The sequence below is a fragment of the Globicephala melas genome, chromosome 1 (genome assembly GCF_963455315.2).
Source record: "Globicephala melas chromosome 1, mGloMel1.2, whole genome shotgun sequence".
In the NCBI taxonomy this organism is placed as follows: Eukaryota; Metazoa; Chordata; class Mammalia; order Artiodactyla; family Delphinidae; genus Globicephala; species Globicephala melas.
In genome coordinates, this window is record NC_083314.1 from 113,977,722 (window position 1) to 114,000,688 (window position 22,967).

A 22,967-nucleotide genomic window follows, 5' to 3' on the forward strand; every position below is an offset into this window, starting at 1 on the left:
CATGATGTTGAGCATTCTTTCATGTGTTTGTTGGCAGTCTGTATATCTTCTTTGGAAAAATGTCTATTTAGGTCTTCTGCCCATTTTTGGATTGGGTTACTTGTTTTTTTGTTATTGAGCTGCATGAGCTGCTTATAAATTTTGGAGATTAATCCTTTGTCAGTTGCTTCATTTGCAAATATTTTCTCCCATTCTGAGGGTTGTCTTTTCAACTTTTTTATGGTTTCCTTTGCTGTGCAAAAGATTTTAAGTTTCATTAGGTCCCATTTGTTTATTTTTATTTTTATTTTCATTTCTCTAGGAGGTGGGTCAAAAAGGATCTTGCTGTGATGTATGTCATAGAGTGTTCTGCCTATGTTTTCCTCTAAAAGTTTTATAGTGTCCGGCCTTACATTTAGGTCTTTAATCCATTTTGAGCTTATTTTTGTGTATGGTGTTAGGAAGTGATATAATCTCATACTTTTACATGTACGTGTCCAGTTTTCCCAGCACCACTTATTGAAGAGGCTGTCCTTTCTCCACTGTACATTCCTGCCTCCTTTATCAAAGATAAGGGGACCATATGTGCGTGGGTTTACCTCTGGGCTTTCTATCCTGTTCCATTGAGCTATATTTCTGTTTTTGTGCCAGTACCATACTGTCTTGATTACTGTAGCTTTGTAGTATAGTCTGAAGTCAGGGAGCCTGATTCCTCCAGCTCCGTTTTTCTTCCTCAAGATTGCTTTGGCTATTCGGGGTCTCTTGTGTTTCCATACAAATTGTGAAATTTTTTGTTCTAGTTCTGTGAAAAATGCCAGTGGTATTTTGATAGGGATTGCATTGAATCTGTAGATTGCTTTGGGTAGTAGAGTCATTTTCACAATATTGATTCTTCCAATCCAAGAACATGGTATATCTTTCCATCTATTTATATCATCTTTAATTTCTTTCATCAGTGTCTTATAATTTTCTGCATACAGGTCTTTTGTCTCCTTAGGTAGGTTTATTCCTAGATATTTTATTCTTTTTGTTGCAATGGTAAATGGGAGTGTTTCCTTAATTTCTCTTTCAGATTTTTCATCATTAGTGTATAGGAATGCAAGAGATTCCGGTGCATTAATTTTGTATCCTGCAACTTTATCAGATTCGTTGATTAGCTCTAGTAGTTTTGTGTAGGGACAGGTGGTATATGGAACTCTGTATTTTCTGCTCAATTTTTCTGCAAACATAAAAGTAGTCTAAAAATGTTACGTTCATTAAGTATTTTGTATTTTGCTTTTACATTTTAATATAAAATGTTGACTATTTTAGAATAAAAATAACTTTTTAGAAGCATAAAATAATTTAAATTTTTGTTTAACATTGACTTTAATCTACTTTTTAAATATATATATTAAAATTTCATGTGTTCTGAATACAACTTACTACACTTATTTTGAATCTTTAAGATCATTACTCTCAACAGACCAGAAATTATGTGAAAATCTTGATTATAACAGCATGATTTTGCTGAAATAGAGACAAGATAAACAAATTTAATGGAATAATAAAAAACACAAAAAATCCAAACAAATAATTAATATCTTTGTAATAATAAGTGTAATCATCTTAATAGTTCATTGATATTCAGTTATAAAAACTATAGCCTCGGACTTCCCTGGTTGCCAATGTAGGTGACCTGGTCTGGGAAGATCTCGCTGCGGAGCAGCTGGGCCTGTGTGCCGCAACTGCTGAGCCTGTGCGCCTAGAGCCCGTGCTCCGCAACAAGAGAAGCCACTGCAATGAGAACCCGGAGCACCGCAACAAAGAGTAGACCCCTCTCGCTGCAACGGGAGAAAGCCACACTCAGCAACAAAGACCCAACGCAGCCAAAATAAATAAATAAATAAGTAAATTTAAAAAAACTCAAAACTATAGCCTTACACACACAGATAAATTTATCTATTTAGTCACTATGAAGTATATTTTTCAAGATAGAGAAGAGTCTGTTGGCTTGGCTATAACTGAAATGTTTAGACTTGGAGGAGGGTGAGGTCTGGGATCCCTGGTCTAGGGTCCTGGTTAGGAGCGTTCAGGCCTGGTTTCTGGGGTCTGGGTTTTCCAGAAGGAAGGTGGCCCAGGGACTAGGCTAGGAGTTGGTATGCCACTCTGGGGGCTTGAAAATGCCACCAACAACTTTACCCCTGCTAAGGGACTTCTCACTGCATTTCTAAGCTGCTTTTCCAGAGCTTCTCCCCTGAGGATCTTCTTCTGCTCACGTGGGAGGTGGGAGCCCAGTGGAACCAAAGCGGGTTCCAGTAATCCAGCTTCTAAAGCCCTGGTGTCGCAGACGCTTGTGCTAGGGAGCGTTTGGTGGTTTATAAATGACTTACGAGTGCTTTCAAAATCTCGTGTGTGCTGTGCAACAGCCCTGTGAAGTATTCAGAACAGGTATTAAGTCCGTTTAGAGACCTTCCATCACCTTTGGCCAAGAGGGCTTAATGGACTTGCCCAAGGTCACATGGCTGACTTGTGATAGAGCTGCAACTACAAGGGCCATCCTTTGATACTTAGTTTTATACTTTGGGCCATTCGGAAAAAGTAGGTTAGGGTCAGATTGCTGAAAATGGCAGATTTAGGACTGTTCGGAAGTAAAACCGGCCACTAGTTCTCCATCCCCCGACCCTCTTCCTTTAACAAAGAGATGTGCCCATCATTAAAGGAAAAAGGAAAAGACCCGTTCATCCATTTCATAAACTGCAGGAATCGCAATGCCTGAGGGTTGAGGCAGGTAGAGTAAATGTGGTGTAAGACGTTCAGGGTGGTAAGGAACGGAAAATCATAGAGCGTGTGTAGAGAGTAGCTGATTCTCAAATCCAGCCTGCTTTCCCCCCGTATGAATACAGGCCCACTGTGGCCAAAGGTTCCATTTCTTGAGAGAAGCCAGAAATCTGGATTTTTTTTATAATACGGCATTTCCCAAATTTCTAAAGTGTAGGCCAAATAAATTTGCCTGTGGGACTCCAGTATGCACCTTCTAAGAAAGTAGATGATGTGGTTCTATCCCCACCCCTATTCCTTTATCCAGCTTTTAATGAAATGCGGGCAGAAACATTAGAAAATGTGCTTAGGCAAAAGACTTTGGGCTTAAAATCTTCCATTTTTCTTCTTCCTGTCTGCTATTTCAAGAGAAGCTATTTCTGTCAACACTAAAACAGTGCTCTAGGTTTGGGCATTTTTGTTGCATAACCCACTTAAGCTAAAATTCTTTGTCCAGAGACCTGATCTTTAAAGCACATTCCAGCTCAGTGGAAGTCAGATTATATGTCAGATCATTGATGTAGTGTGACAGCTGGGGATTTCCATGTAGAAATAAGTGGACCATTCTCCTTACTGTGGGGATTCACTATGGAGTCTCATTTTTACAATATTTGAATTGTATTTTTTCAAGCTAAATAACTGAGAAATTTAGTCATTTCATACAATTCAATAACACTGCAATAACCCTAACATACAAACTTCGGGCCTAATACATCTTCACCTCATAACAACACAAGAATAAATGAAGTCTCTCGTGATCAGTTTGGGAGCCAATTTACCGCAATTGCTGTGGGTTAAAAAAAAAAATCACTTCTGTGTACCCAAATAACCTGACGTGATATGGAAGTTGTTAATTAGTTGAAAGCATAGGCCCCCTCTCAAAAATTATGTGTAACACTAAGCAATGTGTTCTCTAATTTTTCACCAGCACATAATAAAAATTTGAATATTGTTTGATCTTCTCAGAATGTTAACTCAACAATATTCTATGACAAACATGTTACTGATAAGAATGCAAAAACATTGCATTACTAATAACGAGAATGCCAAGCATTTACAAACACTACCAAAAGATGTTGATATTAACTGTCAGACTGTATCCTCCCAGCAACTTCGTGAGTTAAAACTTAGTGTCCTTAAACCGATTTGTAGGCAGAAAATGGGATACTAATCAGTGGAAAACTATATCGAGACTTATAGTCTCAGTTTTGCACTCATTTCACTTTGGCTTCCTGTTGAAAAATAAAATCTCTAGGAAAAAAAAAAAATTAACTTCAGGTGTGTGGACTTCCATTTGTGCCCTTGCCCTGGGGCCTGCAAATGTTAGGGGAGGCTCTGGAGATGTCAGGAAGCCTGTGATGTTGGAAACCATCTTTGCACCATAAGGAGAAAATCTACCCGATAACAGAGCCAACTCAGACAAAAGCAGAGCCAAGAAATGGAGAATGAGACTGAGAACTAGTGATATGATTAACGTCTCCGGGTCCTGAAGATCTACCCATGAAAGTTCAGTTCCTTAAGGTAATAAATTCCCACTTTTTTTTGCTCGAGTTTTCTGTCATTCGTATCAAGTGTCATCCTGATTTGGTTCAGGAAAATTCGATACTTTTATATGCAGAGTTAGCAGCAGGAGTGATAAGATAGCAGTAGGTAAGGAGAATGGGAAGGAGCTGAACTGAGGAGGTTTTGAAAAATGGGGCATGAGTGAATTGTGGCAGTAAAAGAAATGTGAATGCCACTCCCGGAATGTAAATGTAAAACATCACTTCTTAGCCTTATACCTAAGAGCACCCTAGTGGTCCACAGATAAACTAAAAACTGGTTCACAAAATTTGTATGAATATGTATATGCTGTTTTCTGGAGAGAGAGTTCATAGCTATTCACAGGTCCTCAAAAACAAAACAAAACAAAACTGTGAGCTCCCATAATAAGAAATACTGCCCTACTAAATGGGGAAGGCTTCTGAAATAGTGGTGAGATGTAAAATCAAAAAGCTGTACTTTGGAGAGATTATAAAATCACTAATTATGGCAGTGACTCTCAGATTATATACCACAACCACCTGCATCACAGTCATTGGGGGCTCTTGTTTCAAATTCACATTCACAGCCCCCATCTAGACTTAGTGAACCAGAATCTCTGGGGGAAGGGCCTAGACACTCCATTTGGAGTATATGATAGGTCAATATTTTGAAATTTTACATGACTTTCCCATTTGATTGATAATTCTGCAGAATTTTATGTGGAAAGCATATTCTTTCAGAATTTCAAACACATTGTTTCATTGTCTTTGAGCTTTAGATGTTGCTGTTGAGAAATCTGATGACATTCTGATTCTTGATACTTGGTGATTTTTTTTCTCTCTGGAAGCTCTTAGGATCTATTCTTTGCTCTTTCCTTCTGAAAACTCCTGTCCTTCATTCCTGGAATTTTTCTTGAATTACTTAATTGATGATTTCTTCCCATCTGGACTGCTCTTCCAATTTTCTTTCTTTTTGAAGAGTATTTCTGTGTTACTTTGCTCAAATCTTCTGTGATTTTTCCCTCATTTCTGTGATCTTCTTTCTAATTTCCAAGAACTCTTTCTAGTCCCACCCTGCTTTTTAAAAAAATTTCATCCTGTTGTGGCTTCATCTTCTCTTGCCTTTCTGGGGATATTACTGAGAGTTTTTTTTTTTTTTTTTTTAATGTCCTCCCTACAATGTTTGTTTCCTCCATATTCCTTTTTCTGTTGTTCCTTTTATATTATTCAATTGCCTTGTTTGTTGTCCATGATTAAAAGTAAGAGATAAAAAGTAAAGAGGGAGCTCTGAGTGGGTGCCTGGTGTTTCTGACTTTAAATTTTGCTACAGGATGATCTGCGGGCATGTTGTCAATATCTGTGGTCAGGCACAAAGTCAGTTATATCCTATTTTAGGTATGGTACCCGAGCAAGTACCAGAGAATTCACCCTCCCCAGAGCATTAAACCTCCAAACTTCAACCTGGGTGGGAGAGGGGCAGCTGCCCAGAGACATAAGGTTGGAGAAAGGATCTAGAGATTTCACTGCTCCTCAAGCAGCTTTCACCTATTCCCCTTTATTTTCGGACATTCTAACCTCCATCTCCCCTTCACCCCTAATTCCTGAGGCATCTCTTGTAGTTCCGGAACCTTTTGAAGATTCTGGTTTAAATTGCGTTGTTTCTCAAGTTTCCGCACTGTTGGGGCCTGGGACACTTACCCCTCATACTTGTGCTTTCAAGCTTCCAAAATGTTGCTGTCATCTCCCTTCCCTTGTGGGTTGAGGTTTTCACTGGAGTTTAAGCATGGGAGGAGGCGAAATTAGAGGCCGTATTCGAACTGCTGTCTTAATTCAACAGATATCTGTAACTTCAAAATCTTTGGGCCATTCCAACCATGTAGCACAGTCATCCCTTCCAAGGCATCCTATTTCTCTCCATTTTGAGGACTCCCTCCAGTTTCAGACTCCACAAGGAAGACACAAACAACTATGACACAGAGCCAAAGAGAGGCACATAGATGGTAGGCAATATACACTTGAGTCAACTGTCTGCCGGGCACCGAGGCCCCGGCTCCCTGGGCTCGACGTGCTAGGGGCACCGCAGCCTCGGCCTCTGTCCTTCTCTCCCGCAGCCCCAGATCCCCCGGACTTGGCGACCGCCCAGCTCCTCCCCTGCCCAGCCGGGGAGCTCGGCCCGGCCCCTCCCCTCCCATCCATAAAGCAGGCGCCGCCAGGGAATCCGGGACAGCTCTGCTGACTGGTGAGCCGTTGGCATGGCCTGGCCGCAGCTCCGGTGCTGGCGCCTCGTTCCCTCGCTGCACGGGACCCTGGGGCTGGCTCCTCTGCTGCTGCCACTGCTCCTGGCGCTGCGCGTCGGGCTCGGGGCAGACTGCCAGTGCCAGGCCCCAGCGCTGTGCCGTCCCATCACCCATCGTTCATCGCCCCGACTTCGAGGTCAGTGGCCTCTCTCCCCTGACGCTCCAGATCTGGTCCTCAAGGCCGTAAGAGGAGTTACAGTAGAATAACCGAGCCCGAGAAAGAGGTGTTGGGGGCGCAAAACCAGCTTTGACCGCTCGCGGAGGGGCATTTCTGTCCACAGATTTCCTTCAGCCTTAAAGATTAGGAAATTTTGGCTCAGAGAGGTTGAGTAACTCCTCCCAGGTCTCACAGTAAGTATTCCAACCCAGATCTGACTCTAAGTGCAAGTTCCTTGCATTGCCCTGCTGTGCCTCTCCCCAGGCAGTCTGGCCAGATAAGCAAGATGGTAAGGAGATACTTCCTAAGTAGCAACACCCATTGGTTTCCAAGAGAATTGAGGATCAGTTTGAAAGAATCTCAGCACTCCCACGGTCCAGTGGAAGAATGAAAGTTCTGCTTACTTTGCTTTTCTATACCTGCCACACAAGAAGGGGGATAAAAATAGGTCTTTAAGTAAAAATTCCATCTACCCACCTAAGAATTTATAAGGCCTTGGGCAGCTTTAAGCAAACACCCTTTCGGAGGTAATGTGAAGACCACTTGTCTGCCTAGAGTTTGATGACTGCACCAGGAACTGGACACATCAGGCAGGTGGAAAAGTTCAGTCCAAAAGAGCAATTCTCGTGTAAACATAGCGACAATTGCCAGTTCTTAATCTAGCAGATTACATTTGAGGCAGGGACATTTAAATGTCAGTTAAAAAAAGTAATATAATTGCTTAGAAGAAGTAAAAACGGTGGAAGTGTTTATGGAGAACCTGCCTAGTGTGTAAGCCTAACATCTGAAAGACTTTCTGTAGCACCCAATACCTCTTAGTCGGTTAGGCGGCATCTGTGGGCATTTAGAAAACCAATTATGCAAAGAAGCCGAATTTTGTTCATTTGTATGCTGGTGGTTAATGGTCTTTTCTCTCTGACCTATATTTTTCAAAGACAAAGACTAGACTGCATTACTTTTTCCCTTATATATTCAATTGGTTCATCAAGCTATTTTTTAGTATTTCTATTATATCACAAGCTCTCTGTATATTTTTAACATATTCAATCTTAGTTATCAGAATTGAAATAGGGGTAAGGTTTGTGACATAAATATGATTCTAAGAGTCTAAAAACAATGGGCTGTTCAGTTTCACATTTTGTAATTTTCATTATTTCAGTGGGTAACTGCCTAGTAGAAAAATGGGTTATGCACAGTTAATTCTGAAAAATAAACAAAAAACCAAAAAGGAGACAGAAAATTAGGAAAAGCCTGGTTTAATTTTTATAGCTAGCTCTCCCCACCCTCACCCATCCATTCTCCTCACAGTGGCCCAGTGATCATAGATATCGCTCTCCCTTTCTCTCTCCCCCTCTCCCTGTGTGTCTGTCTGTCTCTCTCATTTTTTAATGCAAATCTTATGATCCTCTGCTTAAAATACTTTAATGCTTCCCATTCATCTCAGGAGAAAATAGCAACTCCTCAGTGGTCTACAAAGCCCTACTTGATCCTGCTACTACCTACCTCAGTAGTTTCATCAGTTTCATCTGTTTCCATGTACTTTCAGGAGTTCTGTGCTCCAGCCTCACTGACCTTCTTTTGGCTCCAGAAATTCAGAATTCTCCTGAGGTATTGAGACCTTTGCCCTTTTTTGTTCACTCTTCTGAGAATGCTCTTTTTTGTGCATTGGTACCCCTCCTCTGTCCCCTGTCTAGGTCATTGCCCAGATTTCTGGCCTCCCCTAAAGAGTGTAGTCCTCAGGGAAGTTTTCCTGCCCTACCAGGGTTGCAGGTCCCCTTTATATGCTGTCATGGCACCCTGCATTTCCATGTAGCCCTTAAATCTACTGCATTAAATAACCAATGGACCTGGTCTGTGTCACTAACAATATACCCTGCCTATACCTTACTGGGAATTCAATAAATATTTGCTAAATCAATGAATTAACACATTATTTGGGATAAAGTAAAAATGATCAGTGCTTCTAATATTATCTGTGGAGAAAAAAATACAGGAGAAGCATAACATCAACCATCTTAGTATTTAACTTGAGTACTAGTCTAAGAAGTAAGGTTCACCAGAAATCATTCATAGTAAATGCAGTATCTATGAGTCCATCTGCAGTGCCCAGAAACTTGAGTATTTTCAACCTCCTCCCTTTCTCTTACTTTACTCATTCAGTGGATCAGAGTCCTGTTAATTCTGCCTTCTTAGGATCTTCCAGATTTATTCATTTATCTCATAGTCTCCACTGCTCCACAACTTTAGTTGAGGTCACCATCATCTCTGGCCTGCATTCTTCGAAAGCTTTCCTATTAGATATTCTGCCTCCAGTTTTGCCTCTTTAAACCACTTTCCACTTCAGCTGAAGGGATTTTTCTAAAATGCATACCTAAAATATGTATATTCTCTTTTTAAAACCCTTTCCCTTGGGATAATTTCTCAAGAGGGCTTCAAGGTCTTTCATGATTTAACCCTGCCTACCACCCTCAGGTTCTTCACTGTTGTCGCCCTCCAAATTTTAGGCATCAGCAAACCTCCATACTCTGCCTCCAGGCCTTGACACTTGCCCCTATTTCTTCCTAGCCTACCGTCTCCTACTTTCCAGGCCCCACTAATTTCCTCTGCCACCAATTAATTGGGACCCCTATGTCTTATTCACTGTTGTACTCTCAGTGCCTGGCATATGATCAATGTTTAATTGTTACTTTGGGTGCATGATGACCCTTAGCTAGCCATAGTCCATGATTTCTTCTTTTAATTTGATAATATTACTATTTATTCATAATGGTTATTTCGAAGATTAATGACTAATGATTTTCTGTGATCTTGATATATTATTTCTTCATTTGGAAAACTTAAATTTGGGGCTTAGTATTCCAAAATTATGAGGTGTTTTAAAGACATTTGGATCTCTTTGGAATGAGTTTGTGAAGTAAATTTTATTAAACTGTGAAAAGCATATATGTACAAAAGATGTATATTTCTTCCATAGGAGATGTATCCATAAGGGATATCATTAATGCTACTTTAAGAGCATCCTGGTTAGCTCAACAAGTTAAGCTGGCCAAAACACAATATATGGATGGAATTAATCTAGACAAGAAGTTGCTCGTTCATCACATGAATATTATGCGTTAACTGCTTTAGTCAAAGAAACTGCAGACTCTTTCCATCATGAAATTGAGGGATCACAGGTAAAAATTCATTTGGTGTTTTTTGGAAACCCCTTATCTTTCCTATCAAAATGTGTTCATGAAGGTATGGCAAATAGAATCTCAGTTTTATTGAGTAGGAAGAGTTTCAGTACATCCTAAAAAATTTTCTGGAACTTTTGAGTTCTTAACTAGATAAGTTTTATAAAATTTTAAGGTGCCAAATCTGTTCTTTATTCACATCAGGATACAATACTGGAATTGCCCCACCTACCTGCCTTGCAGCAGAGTTAGAAATATTAGATAGGCAATGGGAATCAGGAAGGATTTAGCTGCCCACTCTCTGCTTTCATCAGTGCAGGACAGAAACAGCTCTTGCCTAAGAGTAGAGATAGTTCTGGGGAAGTGTCTCACTTGCTCCATAGACTCTGAATTACTTTGCAAAGCACCCAAGGCCCAGTAAGGCTCAAAGCCTAATTCCATAGAGCTTGTCAGTGCTGTGACGAAAGGCAGTATTTCCCTACTACCATAATGAGCATAATCAGAGAGAAGATCACAACATAAGGCATCTTGCCAGGAAATGTGTGAGTAACAGAAGGACAGTGTGGCCCCAGATCAGTGATTCTCAAAACTGGTCATACACCAAGATAACCAGGAATCTTAAAAAAATTAAACACACGCACGTACACTGGGTCCAACTCCCAGAGATTCTTATTCAGAGAAATGCAAAACAAAACTACAATGAGGTGTCACCTCACACCAGTCAGAATGGCCATCATTAAAAACTCTACAGGGCTTCCCTGGTGGCGCAGTGGTTGAGAATCTGCCTGCTAACGCAGGGGACACGGGTTCGAGCCCTGGTCTTGGAGGATCCCACACGCCGCGGAGCAACTAGGCCCGTGAGCCACAACTACTGAGCCTGTGCGTCTGGAGCCTGTGCTCCGCAACAAGAGAGGCCGTGATATTGAGAGGCCTGAGCACCGCGATGAAGAGTGGCCCCCGCTTGCCACAACCAGAGAAAACCCTCGCACAGAAACGAAGACCCAACACAGCAAAAATAAATAAATAATTAATAAACTCCTACCCCCAACATCTTCTTTAAAAAAAAAAAAAAGTCTACAAATAATAAATGCTGGAGAGGGAGTGGAGAAAAAGGAACCCTCTTACACTGTTGATGGGAATGTAAATTGGTGCAGTCACTATGGAGAACAGTATGGAGATTCCTTAAAAAACTAAAAATAGAGTTGCCATATGATCCTGCAGTCCCACTCCTGGGCATATACCCAGACAAAACTATAATTCGAAAAGATATATTCACCTCAGTGTTCATAGTAGCACTATTTACAATAGCCAACACATGGAAGCAACCTAAATGTCTGCTGACAGGTGACTGGATAAAGAAGATGTGGTATATATACACAATGGAATATTACTCAGCCATAAAAAATGAAATAGTGCCATTTGCAGCAACATGGATGGACCTAGAGATAATCATATTAAATGAAGTCAGACAGAGACAAATATCGTATGTTATCACTTATATGTGGAATCTAAAAAGTGATACAAATAAACTTATTTATAAAACAGAAATAGACTCACAGACAAAGAAAACAAACTTATGATTACCAAAGGGGATAGTGGTGGGGGGGCGGTAGGGGGGAGATAAATTAGTAGTTTGGGATTAACATATACACACTACTATATACAAAACAGATAAACAAAAAGGACCTACTGTATAGCACAGGGAACTATATTCAATATCTTGTAATAACCTATAATGGAAAAGAATCTGAAAAAGAATAGGTATATATATATGTACAACTGAATTACTTCGCTATACACCTGAAACTAACACAACACTTTAAATTAACTATACGTCAATAAAAAAGTATATTACAGAAATTATAAAGGAACACATTAGGATGTTTCCTTCTTAAAAAAAACTATACAATAATTTGTTAGTGGACACATAAAAAATGATGTAAATTTTGACATCCAAAACATAAAATGTCGGGTGGTGGAGTATAAAAATGTAGAGCTTTTTTTTTTATATAGTTTTTTTTTTTTTTTTTAGCTGTTGGGGGTAGGAGTTTATTAATTAATTAATTTATTTTTGCTGCGTTGGGTCTTCGTTTCTGTGCGAAGGCTTTCTCTAGTTGTGGCAGGCGGGGGCCACTCTTCATCGCGGTGCGCGGGCCTCTCACTACAGCGGCCTCTCCCGTTGCAGAGCACAGGCTCCAGACACGCAGGCTCAGCAGTTGTGGCTCACGGGCCCAGTTGCTCCGCAGCATATGGGATCCTCCCAGACCAGGGCTCGAACCCGTGTCTCCTGCATTAGCAGGCAGATTCTCAACCACCGTGCCACCAGGGAAGCCCTAAAAATGTAGAGCTTTTGTATGTGTTCTAAGTTGTTAACAGTTTAAAATAGACTGTTGTAACTATAAGATGTTTTAAAAAATTATTTTTTCAGGTGTACAACATAATGATTTGATATTTGTATATATTGCAAAATGATCACCACAATAAGTCTAGTTAACTTCCATCACCATACATAGTTACAAAATTTTTTTTAATATAAGCCACACGATAACCACAAAGTAAAAACCTACATTAGATATACAAAAGAAAATCAGAAAGGAATCAAGCATGCCACTACAGGGAATCACAAATCACAAAGAAAGAGAGCAAGAAAAGAAGAAAGGAAAAAAGGAATTAGAAAAGAGCCAGAAAACAATTAACAAAATGGCAATATTACGTAGAAACCTATCAGTAATTACTTTAAATGGAAATGGACTAAATTCTTGAATCAAAAGACATAGAGTGGCTGAATGGATTAAAAAAAACAAGATCCAACTATATGCCGCCTATAAGAGACTCACTTCAGCTTTAAGGACACACATAGACTAAAAATGAAAGGATTGAAAAACTAGTTCCAGGCAAATGGAAACCAAAAGTGAGCAGGGGTAGCTATATTTATATCAGACAAAATAGACTTTAAGCCAAAAATGGTAACAAGAGACAAAGTTCATTATATAATTATAAAAGGGTCAGTTCATCAAGAAGATATAACAATTTCAAATATTTATTGTGGGTGCTCCACATCAGAGCACCCAAATGTATTAAATAAACACTAAGATATCTGAAGGGAGAAACAGACAGCAATATAATAGTAGAGGAATTTAGTACTCCACTTTCAGCAATGGACAGCTTATTCAGACAGATAATCAATAGGGAAACGTCAATAAGGAAACTGTAGTTAGATACAGTTAGGCTGGTAAAAGGTATAAACTTTGTTGTAAGATGAATAAGGTCTGAGGATTTAGTGCATAACATGATGACTATAGTTGATCGTACTGTATTGTATAATTTGAAATTTGCTGAGAGTAGAATTTTAGTGTTATCACCAAAATAAATAAGGCGATGGCTATGTTAATTAACTTGATGGGAATACTTTTGCATATATATGTATATCATCATACACTTAAAATATATTACAATTTTACTTGTCTATTATACCTTAGTAAAGCTGAGAAAAAACTGCTAGGCTAGACAGTGAGTTCTTTGAAGGCAGGGACCAGTTCCTTGATGTCTAACACAATGTTTAAAAAATACTTATTGAATATATGAATGATACCTGCCTTTCAAAATTTTAAGTCTAGTTAAGTAGGATATATATAGTATAAACTAATAACTCTAAATCTATCTCAGAATCACCTGGGAGTGCTTGTTAAAAATATGCCCAGAAGTTGATTCTGGCATAGATTCTAGGAACTGTATTTTTACCAAGTGTGATAGGTGATTCTGGTGTAGTTGGTCAACATGAATTTGAGAGTCACTGGAAAAATAATAAATGATGTAACGATCAACAACTCTGTGGCTTTATACAAGTACGGAAGGTTTGTCAGTGTGGAACTCAGCTTTTCAGATGAGTACAATTTAGATCAAGAATAGCAAATACCTGGTATGCAAGCCACCGTACTCCTCTCCTCACACATTTTGGTCTCAGAAACTTTTCCCTCATTCTCTAGATTGCTGTTGTTAATAGGGTAGAATTAATATATGGGAACTTATTTGCTAGTCCTGATTAAGCTATAGTGAAAGAGCAAGGGGGAAGAGACTGAGCAAAGATTTTGCAGTAGGAATGTCTATTTCCATGTTTGAGGGGCAAGTAGAGCAATTTGGGCTACTATGTCAAGTTCATGTTAGTTAAGTTAGTGGGAAGTAGAGTTGCCAAGATGAACCAGATTGTGGAAGATCCAGGATGTGACACTGAAGAGTATGCATTTTATTCTGTATGTAATGGGTAATGTGTATAGAAAGTATGTGGGGAAGATTATTTATGGTAGTACGTAAAAAAGTCTAGAGGAGAAAGAGAGACCTGTAAGGACTAACCCAGTAATCCAATAACTTGCAATTTATGGTTTGAACTGGGATGATGGCATAACCCTAACACTCAGCAAGTGTTCAATATTCATTGAATTAATTAATTAATGGAAAGGAATGGGCAGAAAAACTGTGAGAGGCCACTCAAAGGAAAATGTGAGATTAGTTATGGGGTGTGAGGGAAGAAGAGTCACAAAATGGCCCAAAGATTCTTAAACTGGTGACCAGAAAAAAATGACTAATATAGAGCCCCAGCAAGGAGAAATGAGTTTTTGGGAAAAGATGATAATTTAGGATTATAGAATTTGTGATCACAGAATTAAAGAGCTAGAAGTGCTCTTGAAGAATTCTTTCTACACCTTCATTGTTACATGTGGGAAAACAGATCAGATATTTAAAATGAAATAACCTAGTTATAAGAGAGCCAAGAAAAGAACCAAAGTCTTTTGATTTCTTTTCTAATTTCTCTTCTAATAATGCTGCCTTCTCAAAAATATGAGATTATCCATGACAGGAAACCCAGGTGAAAATATTCTCACTGCTCAGGAGGAAACCCAGGTGAAAATATTCTCACTGCTCAGGAGAGAGGTAAGGACTTACAAAATGGACTTGAAATTTACTTGCTTAGAGGTAATCACTTTCTCTATTACCTTATTATACTTCCATTTTGTAAGAGGGGACAGTGATAAAATGAAGTCCAATATGTAAAAATTTCACTTTATAACCTATTTTGCTGGAGAGCTTTGGGGAAAGCCTAGACTTACAAAGCAGAGCTTCCTTTAGTGTTAATAATGAAAGAATTACAGAGAGAATTTTGAGAAAGTCCTAAAAAGAGTTATAGTAGAATAAATTAGCCAAAGTGTAAAAATTTAACTAAAATACCTCAATTTTTTGTAATATTAATCAATACATTTATTGAGAGCCTAATTAAGAAGAAAACTTTTAATGAAGCTTTAGAATGTTTGCAGACCTATATTAATAAAATAAAGCTAACTAATATTCAGTTAAGGCAATAAATCTTTTTTTTTTTACATTAGGTCTCAGAACTTATTTATTTTATAACTGAAAGTTTGACCCTTTGACCAACATCTTAAGGCAATAAATCTTTTTTTGTGTGTGTGTGTGGTACGCAGGCCTCTCACTGTTGCGGCCTCTCCCGTTGCGAAGCATAGGCTTCGGATGCGCAGGCCCAGCGGCCATGGCTCACGGGCCCAGCCGCTCCGCGGCACGTGGGATCTTCCCGGACCGCGGCACGAACCCATGTCCCCTGCATCGGCAGGCGGACTCTTAACCACTGCGCCACCAGGGAATCCCGGCAATAAATCTTTGAAAGAGATTCATCCTTATTGAGGACTGGCTCACTATTCAAAAATGAAAGATAATTTAACACTCAAGTTTTATTTGAATATTTCCATAAGATCATTTAAGTTATTTGTTTAACATTTTGAGTTGATTAATTTATACTTGTAGCCATAAAACACCACTACTCTTTAACTATAATGTTGGACTAAACTTACCATGTAAAGTAATTGTAAATCAAGGGCTCAAGCTGCCAACACAGTCCAGTAAGCTTGTGCCAAGAGATGACCTATTTAGCTTGCATGATATTTTTAAGAACTTTCGTATTTGAATTCTTTTAGTGTGCTTTTACTCTCTAGTTGCTTATGGGCCCTACCACACCCTACTGTGATTACACCAGTTTCCTTCAGTCAGTCGAGTTGCTAGTCTGTCCTCTGGAGGCATGTGACTTTAAACTCCTCTTCTACACAGTGCCTGCTCCTGGTCATTGTATATGTCCAAATATGCCTGTGTCCAAATATATGTCCATTATCTAAATATATGTCCAAAACATTGTCCAAAATATATGTCTGGGTCAGTCCGTGTAGGCAAAAAATATATTTCTTAGAATTGTTCTAGTTCCATACATGTCAAACCTTAAGTCAGACACGTAAGTGGTTCTTTTTGAGGGGGGGAGTAATATGAGGCAAGAGAATATATAATCAACAAAACATCTGCCATAATATGCATATTTGATCATGTTACATAAAATGGTTTTCCCACAGGTAACATTTGATGTATCTTGGTCTCCAAACTGCTTAGGTAGGAGGTGCTATAATTATACTGGAATTGCAGATGCTTGTGACTTTCTCTTCGTGATGTCTTATGGTGAATGAAGTCTGGTCTGGTCACAATGTATTGCAGGAGCCAATTCTCCCTATACTAAGACATTAACTGGTAAGAATTCACAAAACAATCATTTATCAGTGATATTAATTCTATAACCTCAAACATTAAGATATATTTTAGTATTTCTAAGTCATTTGTATACCTTTTCCATTTGTAACGCTTTCTTGAAACATATAAAAACCTCTTAATTTGAGAGCTTTAAAGTTTACAAAAAGTTTTAAAGTTCTGAAGTTTTCAATTACCTCTAAAAAGTCTTGGGAGGTAGGTGTATTATATTAACCCTCTATTATAGATAAGATGAAGGGTGTTAAGTTCTCATGATTGCACAGCTATTAAGTATTATATGGTTGGAACTCAAGCAGGTGTTCTAACTTCAAGTCAACACTCTTGTCAGAAAGTTACACGAAGAAGATATTTGCTTACTTAGAATTTGATAGAATATTTTTGTTGAAATAACCAATGTTAAATAATTTAATAGCAAAGGTACCTATAATGTGAGTACCTATTATACATGATTGATAGGACTGGCTTTATCTTATTTGGCATTTACTATTAGTACCCATGCTACATTAAAAATTATATTCCTACCAGAATTAAGAGTACTTCTGTGGCTTCCCTGGTGGCGCAGTGGTTGAGAGCCCACCTGCCGATGCAGGGCACACGGGTTCGTGCCCCGGTCCGGGAAGATCCCACATACCGCGGAGTGGCTGGGCCCGTGGGCCATGGCCGCTGAGCCTGCGCGTCCGGAGCCTGTGCTCCGCAACGGGAGAGGCCACAACAGTGAGAGGCCCGCGTACCGCAAGAAAAAAAAAAAAGAGTACTTCTGATCTGTCATTCATATGATGTGGCCTTTGCATTATCCTTTCCAAAGTTTGGATTGGTTTATATCCCATCAACCAATTGAATTAAAGATTGCTTGCTATCTTTTGGACTTAAGTGAGATTTTCTGGGATAGTTAGCATAGATTTAAGTGTTGAGTAATAAATAAAAATTATTTTATTTTTCATATATAGGTAAAATCATAGACCCTGGCCTCATTTTATCACGTCCTAATTGTCTGGATAGAATAGTCTGATCATAAGCATATACTATTTAAAATTTGAAAAATAATTTGTGTTATAATACAAAATAATTATTTAACCCAATGTTTGCCAACTGTGTTTATGAAAGAGATGATAATTATGTATATCAATAAAAGGTTCATTGTCAAATATGTTTGGGAAATGATGCATACTCCACCCCTCTCTTGGATATTTAACAGTACACAATAACTTTAAAGCCTCTGAAAAACAGCAAATTTACTCAACATTCTAGTTAATCTTGGAACATATCTTGGTGGGAAAACATAATTTGCAGCATGGGCAAGAAAGGGATTGATAGTACCAGGAATTTGTTCATTTTTCTCTGTTTCCTATAACTACAGATTATCTGCTACAGAGTAAGATGGGGTCATTCCTTATCCCAAGCTGTAATCCATGCTTATAGGATATTGATAAAATGAGGAACACTTGTGTGTTCTGTAAGTAATTGTGAGACCACACCTGCCAGAAAGTTTAAGACTTATAGAACTTTTTTTAAAGCTTTAGAATCTAGAATATCAAATCCATGCCTTAGCAGTTAATAGACACAATTAGCATGCTTTCCTAAAATGTGTCATTGTTCCTAAAATTAAAATTTGTGAATTTTTTGCTTCAATTTGATCTAAATTGTTTTGAATATTTTCTATTATTCAAAAAGAAATTGTTTAGAAAGTGATACCAAATTTATAGTTCTTAAGAGATGACTTTTATAATATATTCAAGAAACACCATATTAATATTTTACATAAATGTACCGGTTGTTACAAACTTGGATTCTGAGTGGTTGCATAGCTTGTATGAACACATTAGTAGACATATGAAGAGAAAAAAATATGCTTTTTTTTTCCTATTTGGTTAGGATATGATGACTACATCAAGATAGGCATTAACCCTAAGAAACTTGTAATGGGTATTCCCTGGTATGGTTATGATTATACCTGCCAAAATCTATCAGTGGTAAGAACAGATCATTTCTTATGTAATTTTTTTCTCTTTCTATTATATTTTTTAGAGTCTGTTTTGTTTCCTCTATATAAACTTCATTTTATTTATAATTTAGAAATTTCTCTCTATATAGAATATATACACTTTGAGAATTTATTTAATATAGTTTGAGACTAAAATGTAGACAGTTTATTTTAAATAATTAAATCCCATACAAGTTTCTGAATATTATATTTCTATTTAGTAATGAAATTTAACTTTTATTCCATATAGTCAGGTTATCTATCTATAGTATTTTATGTCTAATAAATAATTTTATTATATTTTTGGATTTGCTTAATTGCTTAAGATTTGCTTAATTGATAATCTATAACATGAACATTTTTGCATTTCTAGAATCATGTTTGTACCACTGCAAAATACCCTTGTAAAGATGCTGTATACCGTCAGGTGGCCTATCAAATGATCATGAAGCAAGTAAATAGTTCTACTTCTGGAAGACTGTGGGATAAAATTCAGCAGTCTCCTTATTATCACTATCAAGTAAGACTTTTCACAAGTTATCAATCTTTAGTTTTCATAATTGTGTATTTTCATAATTACATATTTGAAAGTAAGATTTTCTATCAGTTTTCTTATAGGGTACAACATACAGACTGCTGTTTACATGAGTAGACTTGTCTTTGAATCTGTGTAATCAGGAACTTTACTTCCCTTGTGAGCAATTCAAGTTATGCTAATAGTGGAACTGCTCTGCATGGGCCACTTGTCATTTTAGATGATATAATAGAAACATGTGTGTCACAAACAGGATTTCCTTAAGAGTTGTCAATTATAAATGATGTCTGTGGCTTTTGAAAGAGCTTTGGGCCAAAATGGGTTACTTGCTCTGAAAACCTCTATTTCAAAGTAGCCTCAAAATTCTGATGAGGCTCTTATATAGGGAGGAATGAGGCTGAGAACAGGAGATGTGTCATCAGGGACTTCACAATGGAAAATGGTATCATTTCAAATTTATTCCACAATTCAAACTATGTGATATTCAACAAAATTAAAAATTAGAGACAGAAAAATATTACAAACAGAAACTTGAAGAAACAGAGTAAATGACTAGCAATTCTGTCAGGTAGTGCTTGATAAATAGGAATTGCCATACCAAAGGGACAAAGAAAAGTTATCTTTTCCATAGTTTACCTTTAGCATAATAAAAACTTTTTCACACCTCAAAAATCTAAGTACAAACCATCTTTAATTTACCTTGAATTATGTTACTACAAAAGGAACCCTAAAATGATATGATGAATGTTAATTCCAGCAACAATTTATATTTCTTTCTAATGGTCTGGTACCCATTTACAAAAGGATGACTGCAAATATACAAATTTAATAAATTATAATTGATATACATGTACATGCCTGTATATCAATTATGTAGAAGGCTTTAGTGTAGAGCTTTTTAAACTTTAGAATCTTAAGTATAAACATTAAACTAGGGTACACTGTGATCCTGTCTTTACCAAAAAGTATTTATAGAACTCTGTTCTGGGAACTTAGTAACACATAGACACACACACACACACACACACACACACACACACACTAGTGATTACCAGTGGGAAGAGTAGGGGCGATGGGCAAGACAGGGGTGGGGGAGTGGGAGGTACAAACTGTTGGGTTTAAGATAGGCTCAAGGATGTATTGTACAACACAGGGAATATAGCCAGCATTTTGTAATAACTGTAAATGGAAAGTAACCTTTAAAATTGTATATATTTTTTTCATTTTAAAGATTAAACATAAAAAGAATATACTAAAAAAACACAAACACACACAAATACACATGCATGTGCCATGGCCAAATATATTTGGAAAACACTACAAACTGTAAGTCTCTCTTGGAGATTTATAATATATAACATTATATTCAAGGATTTAAGATGTACCACAGTACATAAAGCCATTTAATTGTTTAACATAGAACCCTGTTTCCTAGCACTCTTAGAAACATGCAGGGGAACAGTGTTTCATGGATATCAGTTTGGTAAAGGGTTTGTTTAACCAATTATACATAGTTTGGAAATATGTAATTTAGAATAAATACTTTACCCTATGATGTACTGTTTTTTGTAATTCCTGACTTATTTTTTCCTTAATGCATAAGAAGACACATTCTTTAAGATTTTAGAACTCAGAAAACATTTTGATGAGCCTTGAAAACCATTCATTTAATGGCACTTCAGACAACCATCTATTTATAACCAATTTGTTCTTCTTCATTCATTGTAAAATTCCACAGCAACCCAAATCAAGTTTTTGTTTTAACTGAAGAGAATCATTCTGCTTTCTTATGCTGTCTCAGCAATAGCAGCTTCATCTTGCACTCAATATTCTTGGAGGCATACATTCCCTAACCAGACATCTGTCAAACTTACATATACTCAGTTTTTTATCCTTTGATCCTTCACTATTTGAGGCATTTGAAATTTCTTAACGTATCAAAAAGGCTCAAAGTACTAGCTAGAATGATGGCAAAATTCAAAGGTGCATGTCTTTGGGTTTGCCCCTGACTCTACAAAAATAAATCTTTCTATATTTAGGTACAGGTTTTGCAAGTTGCCTTTTAATATTGAATCACAATTGGAACTAGAGCATGTATAGCTTTTTCTAGTTCTAAAGATTTTAAAGAACGGAATATAAGATATAGTATGAGATATGCTTGTATGTAATGAATCTACTATACTTAAATATGCCATAGCTTATTCATTTACCAAGTGACTATTGTCCTTTAAATCAGTCATCTTAGGAGATGATTCTAATTCTCGTGGTGCTACCATAAATAGAAATATTACTGGTATTCATTGAGAACTGTCTTTAAAGAGTTCCCCAGATGTATATAAAAATCAGTAAATTATTTTAAATCACAGATCATTCTATTTTTACTTCCTATCTTTTTCTCTTCCTTTACGCTTTTGCCTAATTCTGCTCCTTTCCTCTTTCTTTTATCCTTTATCCATAGCTTACATACCTTCTAAAAGAGACTGTGTTTAGCACTAGATAGAGGCAAGTGATGCTGGGGAGAAGGACTTTACAGGGTGGAAGGTGAGCATAAGACTAGTTTCTAGTTTGTGGTTCTTAGGTGGGTACCTAAGTCACCCATGGGGTCCAGACCCAACAGGCTCTTAGACTCAATTCTGTAAGACCTAGAAAAGGAGATGTTTTCTTTGTCCACTGACATTCATCATAAACAAAATCACCTGTTGAGCTCCTAACTAGGCACATTTCCAGGAACTGTAAGGAAATCCCAAAAAGTATATAAGCTGGTTTTAGAGGACAAAAGCAGTGATTCTCCTTAACCTTGGCTACATATCAGAATCACCTAATGGAACATTAAAACATAACATAAGGAAACAAATAAATATATGTTATAGCACTAGCCCTGGAAGATTTTGATTCAATAGGTTTCATGTGGTGTGGGTCCCAAGAATCTGTTTTTAAAAGCCCTCACAAGTGATTCAAATGTGTACAGTACATCTTGGCTGATAATCATCAGATCAGAGCAAGGAAAGAATCTTAGGGCATGAGAAGGATTTTAAATAGGATATACTGGGAGGCTCATTTGTGTAATCTCTATTGTTGTAAAAGTGCCATAAGCAATGATATCTAGAAAGTATTACATATAGAACCATGGAAAATATTATGTATGCCCTAAAATTTTTATTATTTCATTGACTCCTTCTTGAATCATTGGATTTAAGAAACACCTTTCCCTCTTATTGCACTGAATACTTTAAAGTTACATTTTAATTTATTTGTATAGGATCAGGCTGGCCATTTTCATCAAGTGTGGTATGATGACCCTCAGAGCATTTCTCTAAAGGCAGCATATGTACAAAACCGTGGCTTACTCGGCATTGGCATGTGGCATGCAAACTGTCTTGACTACTCTGGAGATGCTATAGACAAACAGCAAACTGAAGAAATGTGGAAAGCTTTAAAACCAAAGCTGTGACAGAGATGAACATCTTTTGTTAAACTATTAAGGTTTAGAAAAATGATCTGTTTAAACAGATCTAGTTTCTTGAAGAGATTAAAAAATATATACCTTTTTTCAGATTGCTACATATTTTAGTTATTAGTGTACTCAAAAACAGATAAAGAATAAAGAAATGCTTTGATTGTTTGAATTTGAAAAATACATACCTATTTATATCTTCAGTGTACAACAACATAAAGGTAAGAAACAAGTCAACCTACCACATCAAATATTCCTCTGTATGATGTTTAATATTATAGTTGGGAACAACTGCTTTCACAATTTTATTATGCTAAAATTTTCTCCATATTAAAATATATGCTTACCAATCAATGCTAATTTCTAAAATATGTATAATTTGAAGTAGAAATTTTTTGCTTAGAAATATATTTTTAAAAATTTAGTCTTTAGGAATCAGTTTGCTCTATATTTTTTATTCAATAAATCTAAA

General features: G+C 37.3%; 2 protein-coding genes across 2 annotated transcripts in view; one reads left to right on the forward strand and one right to left on the reverse strand.

Annotated features, from left to right (window-relative positions):
• SPATA1 (spermatogenesis associated 1) overlaps positions 1 to 22,967 on the reverse strand; it is an 84,517-nt gene that overhangs the window by 19,959 nt on the left and 41,591 nt on the right. The window lies entirely within an intron of this gene.
• Positions 6,554 to 22,492, forward strand: CTBS (chitobiase). The gene is given in 7 exon segments (XM_060294360.1): positions 6,554 to 6,734; positions 9,730 to 9,834; positions 9,837 to 9,931; positions 16,336 to 16,507; positions 18,398 to 18,495; positions 18,880 to 19,026; positions 22,301 to 22,492. Coding segments are annotated over 7 exon segments (990 nt in total).